Here is a 12,474-nt window from a genome sequence, read left to right as displayed (position 1 = left end):
TCTTGGTCCACTGAAGGGATATTAGATAAACTTGCTGACAAGGTGCTGGGTGCAGATCTGAGCACAGGATGTTCATGGCAAGAATGCACTGGCTAAAAGAAATCGTTCAAACATTCCATTCCATTTAAACAAAAGTGAGAAGCTGTTTAGAACTCTGTGTTCTAAAAGAACTCACTGTGTGCTCTTACACTTGTTGAAACAAAACATTCTATATGCTTTGTATTAAGCTTTTTAGTTGGTCTTCTAATCAGTTCTTTCAACAATCAAATCATTAATTTAATATTATGCAATGTATATAATCTGGAGGTACATGATACTGAATTAAAACATCAAATACATTTAGCTTTAAATGAAAACTATATAAAAGCATTTCAGCCATCAATTTGGCTATCACTTACAGCCAGTATGAATTCTGCTGGAAAAGCTATTTTCGTGCAGATGTGGAATTCAATGGGAAAGACTGACTCGTGTAGCAACATCAATCAAAATGTCGGCTCTGTTGGCAGCTATCCACAGTAAGGCAGGTTCAAAGGTCACAGGATAAAGAAAAAGCCAAGCTCTGGTTCAGCTCTAATATCTTCTCGCTAGAAGTCTTGCAAAGGTACCTACCCCCTTCTGTATCAGGCTGCTTTCATTAATCTTCTTGCCATCTTCTTTAACTAGTCATGCAGAACCGCTCGATAGCAAGACATAGAATGGGGAGGCCGTATGTCTATTACCGGGTTAACATTCTGTTAAGCCCCAGTGCAACAATGGAATAGGAATTTAAAGAAAACCTTAAACTGCAGGGTTCAATGCAGGCAATTAAATTACAACTTGAAATTACCAATATATTTGTGACCTACAGAACAGAATGCTTTTGTTTAACCCACTTTAGGATTAAGGCTACTCCAGCTAACAACAGCAATCCTTTTAGTTTAATAAAAACTAGGATGATAAAGAATCATTATTCAGTAGTTTGAATTTAATTAGCAAATGAAACAGATTTCTGCAGATCTTGGCAAGTACTTTAGGAATGGAAAAAAGATTCATTCAATTTGGAGACCATAATTTTACCAGACTAATTTATCCTCAATTCTACCAAAAGGCCTTTCTTGAAACTACTAATCCCCTCAAAACTTCGGTGCTTGATCAATGTTTTCTTTCTGCAGATGTTGTGGTAACCTGGTAACCCTAAACCTTAACAGGGACAGCAACAGCATGCATCGATCACAACCCACACTTTGTCTATAGTGCACTTTTTAAAAATAGGCAAGGGTCTGTGGCACTGAAGTTTTACCTGTGTTCAAATAATGTAAGACAATAACATAATCAAATTTCCTTTAAATTACACTATTGCAAGGGGACAGAATTCTATTAAACCTATTACGTTGCTTCCTTAAGACTTTATATTATGTACACTTAATTGAGATACAGAGCTCTCTTCAGCTATAAAAATGACAGCTACTTTATTAAGGTTTAAATCTTATTTCTTAATGATGGGGTGCTTCCTTTCAAGATTCAAAACCTGCAGAATCTTTTGTGATAATCAGACTGAACTTGATTTAAACAAGCACTTTATACAGTGTTTGCAGATTCGAATGGTACTGGGTTTAACTAGTAAGGCCATTACCTCTTCTCCCTGTTTGAATTCATGAGGCCTGACTTAATTTTAATTCAGAAATAAGACACTAATGCTGGCCTAGTACAAGGGCACACAACAATTCTCAGACATACTCAGCAAACTAGAAATTGAAGCTATTTCAAAACAATTCGATATATTTTGCACATTGACTTTAGTTAGATGCAGCCCTAAGTTTTGTGAACTTGTGATAAGAGAAGTTTCAACTCCTTACCCCAACTCCCAAAATTCATCTGTAAATATTCAAAAACTTGATCTCTAAAGTTGCAAAGTTCCACGTCCTTTACCACTCACAGGGGTATGGCTATAAATCTTCACTGCATGAACTTACTTTACAGCGAGACATTTGAGTTTAAAGGAAAGGAAGCTATACTGTCCCCCCCACCCCCTTTATACCCCATTGCTATTTAGACATCTTTTCAAAGAATTCTCTCTGGAAACCCTAGGGTCTCCATACTCTGCAAGACCCAGTAACCGTAGCCATGTTAGTTACCTGCATACTTTTGGGAAATTTTTGCATACATCTTCAGTCACACTGATCACAATGACCAAACTGCTTTGACTGTAGCACTCACATTAACATGAAAAACTGGCCATAGTTTTGAAAAACATCACTTTCTGTTCAGAGCTATGACAAGTAAGTCTAGCAGTGCAGTGAACAACTTCATTATAATCCAACTGCTAATGTCTACAAAGAGCAGTCAGTTTAACAAAACATCCGGTATGTTTTCACACAGTATAACGGTAGGGCACTGTACAGCCACTGTTACATGTTGCAGTGTGCTTCTGAAAGACCAGATGGAGCACGCTTGTGTTACAAGAGATAAAAACACGGAAACAAAATATATTGCAGAACTCAAAAACCTTATCTTTTCTCAGCCTCTTTCGTTGTAATAATTCATTCAAGGAAAGCCCCAAGAATAATTTTTGATGTAAACTCTGCTACAAACATATATCACTATGCTGATAAAAATCACAGGCAAAACTTAGGAAATATAGTGAGTTTCATTCCTTTACTCTGCTAAAATAACTTTTGTTCTTTTAAAATTCAATAGATACTGATCTGCCACTAAAAGTGCCCCAGAATGTATCATCCTGGGATGTCACACCACAAGTCTCTTGTATTGCCCTAAAATAATGCATTCCGGGGCATCTTTACTGGACCTGGTAGAGGTGCAGATTTCAGGAAGAAGAAAAAGAATTATTTTCACCCTTTAAAAGTAGATAAAATCTATTTTAATATGGAAATTGTAGGGATTGTGATGTGAAGGGAGAGAATCAAAATCTCCAATATTGCAAAGGTATATTTGCTATCTCCCATCCGCAGCCCAATGTCCACCACTCCAAGACATCTGCTTGCTGGCTCCTTACTTCTCTGGAAGGAGTTGCAGCTTGTTGTAGTTGGGCACAAGTGCTACCTCTGCGGTGCTGACAGTCCCAATAGACTCCCCCCATCATTCCAACTGCAGACCAGATGGAGATCTTTTGGATGCAAACGAGTTTAGGGACATATGACGCCTGCTAGGCTAGTGTGGTATCAAGGCCATGACTTCTGTGACAAAAACCTAGACTTTCAGGACTGGATTTTGAGATACAGCCTGTTTTTGGGTGTGTGCACAATTTTGAAACCACAGTTTTTTGCCACGGAAATTGTGGCTGCAAACCCACAAGTGTATTTATGAAGCTGGGTTGACACCTGGCTGAAAGTCAAGCCTTCAAGGATTTTGTCAAGAATCGCACATTTTGTCACACCTGTGGCTGACTGGTGAAGAGAAGGCGAGGCAATTTCAGACTGCCTGGCCACTAAGGAAGCTGTACCTCAGGATCACACACACACTGAGTACAGTGACAACTTGCTGGAGGGATGGGGGAGAACGATTGGCTTGACCAGAGATACAGAAACAGGGGAGGCGAATGAAGTGGCGATTCCAAGGAGAATATTAGCATAATCTTTAATAAAAGCTGTGCACCCACAATCTCATCCCTCCAAAGTAATGTGACAAACTCATTACCCTAGTAAGTGCACGTTTTGTTTTCTCTATCTCACTGCTACACTAAGGGTCTTTTACTACCATCAAACAAAACATGTATGTAATAACATCTATAATATATATAACTTCTTTGTTGTTTTGCATCGCTATGATTTGGGGTCACTATCAACTATCTATTTTTCGCCTGTGCACAAACAGCTTGTTGTCCTGTTAGTTCTTTTAATAATCGATGGTACAAATACTACAATGCAGCATTCAACCAAAACATTCAGGCCTTAAGCTCAACCCAGACCTCACTTTGCTGTCTGGTGAAACACTGGTGTCCTACTGCATGCTTTCCAGTTACCAAAGAAATCACTTACTGCCCTGGTTCTTAAATATGGCCACTGTTTTGCTGAAACTGAATTCTCTGAGTCAGGTCATGATCTCAACTGTACTGACCCCAGGGCTGCAGCTATTTTGGGATGTGCTGATATGCTGTGTACATTTGAGATTAAAATCTACCTCTAAGAACATGTGTTCTTTAAATTCATTCAAGCTGCTACCCACAGGGCTGCTACAATAAAAGTTCAAAAGCAAGTGCAATAATGTTGGGAAATGTATCACAGCCAAGGGGTTAAACCTTGGATCACAGGAAATAGCAATTTCCTGATGGAACACTATTGGTGGATACTGATGCCAGGACAAGAAATACTTAAACGGGGTCAGACCTTCAGTCTACAGTAAGGTAGCACTGAAAGGCCCTTGTTAAAATGATATCTGTACATAACACCCTCTACTATAATACAACCAAGTCCGATATAAAGAAATTTCATATAATGAATAAAACACACCTATGGAAAGAAAAGGACATGGTGGCAATATATTCTCTTGGCACCTAGCACATACAGCGGGAGAGAGGGAGAGAGCAGAGAACATAAATAAAAAGCACTACTCACTTGGGCTTTTTTCTTCCGCAAGGTCACAGGCGCAGAGGAGTTCAGAATCGATCGAAATGGGTTTCTGCTTAATCCAAAACTTAGTGCTGGCCTTCTGATTAGTAACAGGGTCTATCTCTACCTTGTCTCCAGAGATACCTGAGAATCAGAGGGAATAAAAAGCACAACAGTGGATTGTGTAAGTGATTTCATATCAACCATTTGACACACTTTGTAAATCGTACGTAGGATCAAAGTATATTGTCCTTTTGGGCTTTTCAAAAGAGCAGGAGTGTTTGAAGCCAAAAGCAAAGTAATTATCAAACTGTATACATAACCTGTATGTTGCCCTCCTAGCTTGCTAAAAAAGCACTATAGCAAAAAAAGAAGTGTCAGGAAACACATTTCACAAATATGTAAGCACAGCTGTTCTGAGAGTGGCTGCTAAATGGATTATAAGGTTTACAGAAAGACGCACCTCCTGTGTTGTTTTTTTTTAAATCACCACTATTTTAGTAAATAGTAAATATATATATATATATTTACTATCTCAGATGACAACATCCATTGGTAGTATTTGTTTGCTATCCAAACAGATTCTTCCAAAGGAGGATGTCCAGTTCTGGAGATTGTGTGCATTTTTACACTTCTAGCAATTTAGAGCCAACCCTAATTAGGTAACTTTGAAAGCAAGTAATGGATTCTGTAGTTCCTGGCACAGAATTTGCCCGTTTATGGGCATGGGCTTCCCCAGATGGCTGCATACTACACTACTATGTGTCTAGGTGAACCTGGATGCACACACAGCACAGTAACACTCAGGGGAAGAACATGGAGCAGAGAATCCTATACTAGACAAATCCTGAGAGTGACTGTAGAAAATGTTAACGATATTATCACTTCAAATTTTATTTCTGAACTTGTGAAAGAAGGAGCAAGGAGAGTTAACGCTGTGCTGGAATCTACCCTGCAATACACACTGTAATTTATGGCAGTCTTTATCACAGTATTACAAAGCAACAGCCTTGCTGTGCTGCACTGAAGAGTACAGGAGCTCATTGTTTAGTTTACAATTACAAGTCTCTGTTGACATGACTGAACAAGCCTCTCTGTATCCCTTTCATAGGGAGACCTGTGTGGAGCCTTAAAAGTAATTACATTTTTAGGTCATGAGTTACAGGTCAAGGTCACAATGAAATAGGGAAAATGGAGCAAGCGTATAAAAAGTATTTAAAATAATAACATGTTGCTGCTGCTTCTCTGGAAAACTAGCAGAGATAAACGTTTCCCTTCTAAGGCCTTTGGTTTAGATACTTTGGAAAATGCTATGCCAGGTTTGGCTGGAGTGTAAGGAAAACTTATTTAAACAGGAGATAATAAAAGAAAAATATGATGCTAGGTTAAAACTATCTATCTAAAACCTCTACCTTTCCCCTCTCAAAAATGAAACCCCAATTGATACTTAAAAATCCATTTCATTTGTACTTTATTCAATTATAAAACCAAAATGCACAGACAGCAAAAGGCAGATGCACAGAGCATGCATGTTGCTACGGTCCTTTGCACAAAATGTAAAGTAACCTTCGTTTTAACCCTGGTCATTACAATATGGTTTACAGAATGCTACAATTTTTACTTTTTGATTCAGCAAATGCATCAATTTGTCCTTAAACATCCCTCACATCAGAGATACCATATTTCAATTAGGCAGAGTGTCAAGAATTTAATTGATGCTAGAAGTGTTAGACCTAGATAATTTGAGCAGACTGAAGCTATATCAGGAGATCCACTTTATTAGAAGATTTCACTCTAGAAAAATTTTATAACCCAGTTTTATTTTTTATTTCAGTGTAATCAATAATTGGCCAAAATCTAGACATTTTCTGCCTCTCAAAGAAAATTATATTTGAAGTTGTTGATGAGAGTTTTTATTTTTATGCTTGAAAAAGTCAAGACAAGTTCTACAAAATAAATGTACAAATCCTTTATGTGGAAATAATCCTTTTCTTCCTCCCTGCCTAAAGCAAACAAAATATCATCGCCACTGGAAACAGCTTTTAAAAATTTCATTCTATGGTCCTGCAACTCCAGAATTCACACAGTCAGTCAATATTGTTAATGTACCTTGTTAATTTGATCGGATTTGTCAGGTAACGCCACTGGAAAATTATATAAAACTGTTCCAGATGAACAGATGATAGTGACATGAATTAAAGTGATAGAACAATAGTGGAATATAAACCAGAAATGACACCCAAAGTGGCTGCTGATTTATTGCCATACCGAGTTTGGTTCTGGGCTTCCATGTATATTAGTGCTACAAATCTGGGTCCATTTAGCAGAGAGATGCTCATACATACATCACCAGCTCCTGCTCCAAGCCAAGGTCACTCCCCATTGCATCAATCTTTTCAACAGAGGCTACTTCACAACGCATGGATTTTGTAACCATCTCAGATGTAACAGACTTTCCTCCTCTTTCATCTTTCCTTTATCATGTAAAATACACTTTAACTTCTATTATTTTTATCTGCAAATTGTTGCTGTATACTTCATCTATTATTTCTGTATCTCGGCATCATTTGCTTTAGCCTGCACACATCCACAGGAGCACATTCTTTGTCAATGCTGTCTTTTTGTGTGTTAGTGTGCTCCAATATGCATGTATTTGAACCCAAAATCTGAGGAGTATTAGCTAGTTCATAAAGCTTATGCAGTTTCTGCTTTACTGTCTGAATTAGTCACATTCACAATCAAGTTAAATGTATTATTCCTTTCCAATTTTCTTTAATGCACCTATTTTAGCAAAACAAATGGTACAGATACAACAACCCAGCACTACCGTCTTTGCTAGGGTCTGGAATGGGCCATTTTAATAACATACTTTGCCAGCAATAATTTTTCAAATCAATATGCCTCCTTTAGTTTTGATAACATAGTGCACAAATAAATACATCTTTTCCTTACTGCACGCTGGAAACTGAGTAGAAATGTTGACAATACAGTACATGTGCATTATAATGTGGCACAAGTTAATCATAAAACCCCAGACCCTGTGACTGCTGTGACTAAAGCTTTCAGCTCTAATAAAAAGTCAGCCACAGAGTGGTCATTTCTTCCCTCTATATTTATATAACTCCTTTTAGCATCAATAAGAATTACAGGCAGGTGTATACATTCCTGGGCATTCCTCTCAGCTCTCTGGATAAATCCAGAACCAGATTCTCTCACCGGCCTTACAAGGTGCAGTGTTTCTCAGAAAATCAAAGGAAAGAATACACAGACACTTACAAAATGTAGCTTATAGCAGGGTTCTCAACCGTTTTCTTTCTGAGGCCCCCCCAACATGCTATAAAAACTCCATGGCCCACCTGTGCCACAAGACCTGTTTTTCTGTATGTAAAAGTCAGGGCTGGCATTACGGATAGCAAGCAGGGCAAATGCCCGTGGCCCCAAGCCACAGGGGGCCCCCGCAAAGCTACATTGCTCAGGCTTTGGCTTCTGCCCCGGGTGGCAGGGCTCAGGGCCCTGGGCTTCAGCCCCATGCAGTGGGGCTTCGACTTTCTGCCCTGGGCCACTGCGAGTCTAATGCTGGCCCTGATTGGCGGCCCCCCTGAAACCTGCTCGTGGCTCCCCAGACCCCTGGTTGAGAACCACTGACTTATAGTATCACCATTAGCCACCCTGCTTTACATAATCAAAACTGCTCCTTTAAAATGTTTATTTCCTTACTGGTGGCTTTGTACAGGCAGTTATAGTAAAAAAATGGACTTATTGACAAGTACATTATTACAAATATAAAGCTATGCAAATTTAGACAGGGGCATTACTCCATAGCCAAATTTCATAGATTCAAGGACTGGAAGGGACCTCGAGAGGTCATCGAGTCCAGTCCCCTGCCCGCATAAACTCTTTCAGCAGAGCATCTATTACACTATATGCAAACGCATAAAACCTATTTGTGACAGGGTGTATAGACCCCACATTGCTAAGGAAGGTGCCAGACAGGCCGTGTGTGCGTGGCTAGCCCTGCCCCTCTGACCCTGTTAACCAGGGATGGTAGGGAGGAGGCCTTTAAAAGGGAGGAAACTGCAGTCAGCTGGAGGAAGAGATCACCCTGAGCAGGAAAGTGCTGAAGTGACTCCTGAAGCCACAGGAGGGACTCCCGCCCAGGACATCTCTGCCCTACTCCTCCCGGAGTGCAGCGATCCCCCAGGGTAGGCCTGACAGAGCAAACCTGATTCAACAGCCCAGCCAGAAAGACTCCTTGAAAACTGCTACACAGACAGCCCCGGAGTAAGATGGCACTGTTGGCCTTTTTCCCTTTGAGCTGGCTCTGGGGAAAAAAACTATTTTTGAGTGTGCTGGGACATTTACCTTTCCTTTTGATTCCCCCATCAGAAGAGACTTAAGAAAACCCCAAAGGGTGAGATCCCCCACGTAAGAAATAAGTAACTGGGGCCGGTGTCTAAATCACCCAGTGAACATAACTGGGCGAGGCCAGGGTCTCCCACCATTTGGGAGAAAAACCTACGGGGACACTTACACTATTATCTAAAACCAACCAACCAGCCAACAAAAGGGACATTTGCTATCTTTAGCATATTTAACAGAACAAATGTAAAATTGTGCTAAGATTTTTTTTCATTACTGTTGGGGCCCTGTTGCACATAAAAATATCCTTCCCTTTAGAAAGGTTCTACCAGTTTGAGGGAGATTTCCTATACTTAAAATGGGAGTACTGGTGGAATCGGTACTCCTACTCAATCCTGAAGGATGTTTTTAAGTGTGGTCACTGTACAGTCCAATGTTTCCTGGCCAGCATGTATATTCCTGCAGTACACTGAGAGTAATCAATACAATCAATAAACGAAGTCATCTAATGACTTCAGGTTCTCAGTACCCTCAGGAAACAGGTTTTTCCAGGAAAACTGTCACTTAACTACTGCTAATATATAATATGACTGATGAATGAAAATGCTGACCATCCACATGCTATTTGGCACTGAAAACCCTAAAATCCATAAATACAAACTAATATATGTATTGGCTCTGACATTTCACATTCAATGGAGTCTATTCTGCCACCACACAGCAAGAGGATTAACACATTTAACTCCCATTAGTTCTAAACAGCACTGACCCTTAATGTTTACTTTTGAAAGCACTGATACATGAATAACAGAAAAGGCTCCAGTAGGAGAAATTCCACATACATATAGTTCTTATGACCTTACTTGGGAGTTTTTGATATTTTCCATTTGTTCATACCTTGAACACCTCACTGGGTTTTTGTTTTTTGTTTTGTACGTAATTAGAATATAAAAACCCACTGCAATTTGTGCAGCCATCAAAAATAGACACATGCACAGGGTGCTACAGAAGGTGAGTAAGGAAAGTTTATGGTCCATACACTGGTGGATGGGGTCAGCCCCTTTACTACGAAACAAGTTTAGCCATTCGTTTCCTGTAACAGCTATTCTCCCTTAACCATTTATCTTTAGTGATCTGTCATGACCTTTTCAAGCTCTCATTTCTGACAGCTTCCAGACACAGTGAGTCAAACTTCACTGAAAGCAAACTATCACACCCAGATAGTTTACTCAAGAGCAGAAAACATGCCTAACACTGTCCTACTTCAACACCAGCATATAAATCCTTCCCTAACAAGACAGTTCAAAATAAACTGAAAAAGCTTCCAATGTACATATTTGCAGGGGAATATCATTTTTTTTTACGTGTTCAGAATTGGAGTAACAAAGAGACTAACGGTAGTAAATAATAAAGAAATTTTCAAATTTGTAACTATTCTACTAAATAATACAGAAAAATATTTTGTAAGCATTTCAGCATTAAATATTTTTGTACTGAATCATTTTTAATATAAAGTATTTGCGAGAGTATTATAGTTCACTTATCCATGCATCATTAAATCAAATTTCCACAATTTAAACCAGAGACTATAAAAGCCCTATTATTGTTAAAAATTAGTAAATAGCTTTTTTATTAAAATCCTGTCATCTTTTAGCCTTCAGGTTTTGCAGAACATTGAGAAAGCTTGAAAGGCTAATGTTAAACCCCTTGCAGAACACTAGCTAGATTTTGTTCCACTTCACCATTCCATTAACACCATTAAAATCTACTGGCTTAATAAAAAACTTCCCTAATTTAGCATGGACTGGTTTTAAGAAAAGACAATTAATCTGCATGTTTAGTCAGCAAAAACCTTTGCTTTGGAAAGCACAGACAAAAGAGTCACTAAATAATGGTCTTCTTAGACAGGGAATATGTGCTAGCTGATTGAAGATAACACAAATACTTAAATATTGTCAACTGATGTGCTAAGAAATGAGATATAGTTCATATTTATTTTGAGAGAAGAGATGCCTTTTACTGTACTTCTCTGAAGCACAGATTGACAAGCGGGGAAGAAAGATCAAAAACCTATAATTTAATTCCATTTTACACAGTTTATGTGGGTTTTATGTCAACTTGATCTTCTTGACAGTAAACAATTAGTAGCAATATTAAACACTATATTGTATGGTCAATTAGACAATGTGGTGATTGGGCATTTTTAATGCACCTATGTGGACAGATAACTATTTGAGGTGGCTGAAGTTTTGAACTGCTCTACTTTCCTTGGCCTTACAGTATAAATTGATTTACCTAACTGAACATCAGTTGTGAACCGAAGCCTATGGATCATGCTGACTTTGAAGGACTTGTAATGGTGGCTACTAAGCATATCTTGAACTGTAGCTATATCGATCTGAGGATCTTCCTCGGAGATCTCTTCTCCTCTTGAACCTGCCAAAAAAATACATACATAAATAAAAGGCTTAAAATGTGGCACATATAATTAAATTAGAATACAAATATTATTGTCTCTTTTGCAATTACAAATGTATTGTTTGGTCAGTCGTAGGCAATCATGCCAGCTGGTGGTTTTTTTTTTATTTTATTAAAGGAAATTCACAATATCAGTGCCTACGCATCAGAGGTTAGAAGGAAATTCTTAGTGTTAAATCTAAAGCAAAATTCTTCATTCACTACAAGCTTAAGATATTAAAAAAACATCAGGGTGCCACATAAAATCTGTGGAAAATCCTGATGCTGGATTCTAGTGAGATGTGGCCATATCCTAGAACAGACTTTGCTAACTCGCAGATATCCCACAGCGACTGGTTGGAGTCACTTTGTGAATGCCCTGTGTGCAGTAACTACAGAGACTCTGCACGAGTCAGCTGTAGTTCCAAGAACAGTTTTGCCAAAAGAGAGAGTTCAATGATTAAGCTAGTAGGAGCTCTGCTAAATGGCGATGGCTGAAGTAGCTCTTATCTAGAGGTGGGCAAGAAACTATTTTCCCATCCTATGAATACATTCAAGATTTCAGAAATGTTTCCCCCACCTGAATTGGGACAAAATGTCAACATTTCAAAATTGTTCATAATTTGAAAATCTTTAAAAAAAAATTCAGTTTGGGTCAATTAAAATGTATTGTTTAGATAATTCTGAAACATTTTATTTTGATTTTGACCACTTAATTTCTATCAAAAATGTCAAAACGGGACATTCTGACAAGCTTTATTTTTTTCCCCAAAATTTGTGAGAGTTGAGGAATTTATCAAAACCGATCCTTTCCCCATAAGAATTTTTGATTTAAGCAAATCAGCATTTTTCAAAAAAATATGTTTCATTGAAAAATTACCAGCCAGGTCTGGCGTTATCGTATTTTACCAGTGACTTATAGATACAACAAGCATTTGGATGTATCTATCAATATCTCTTTTTTACTATATTTTTCCCCATAGTGGGATTTAACTGTAGCATTAACATCTTTATATTTCCTCCCTCACCTACTAAAACTTTATTATTCTTAACAACGTGAGTGGTATCTTGTTTCTTATACTCAGCTCTAAGATAAAAAGCATACACTACTGAT

At 38.4% G+C, this 12,474-nt stretch overlaps 1 protein-coding gene across 1 annotated transcript in view; it reads right to left on the bottom strand.

Annotated features, from left to right (window-relative positions):
• The window catches only part of MAPKAP1 (MAPK associated protein 1), a 161,329-nt gene that overhangs the window by 10,347 nt on the left and 138,508 nt on the right, over positions 1 to 12,474 (bottom strand). Inside the window, exons 9-10 of the mRNA XM_065418804.1 lie at positions 11,199 to 11,339; positions 4,551 to 4,688 (exon numbers count right to left, since the gene is read on the bottom strand). Coding sequence (XP_065274876.1) covers positions 4,551 to 4,688; positions 11,199 to 11,339 — 279 coding nt within the window. The remainder of the gene's footprint in view (positions 1 to 4,550; positions 4,689 to 11,198; positions 11,340 to 12,474) is intronic.

This window comes from Emys orbicularis, chromosome 18 (assembly GCF_028017835.1).
Source record: "Emys orbicularis isolate rEmyOrb1 chromosome 18, rEmyOrb1.hap1, whole genome shotgun sequence".
Classification (NCBI taxonomy): domain Eukaryota; kingdom Metazoa; phylum Chordata; order Testudines; family Emydidae; genus Emys; species Emys orbicularis.
This window is presented reverse-complemented; position numbering and strand designations above follow the sequence as displayed.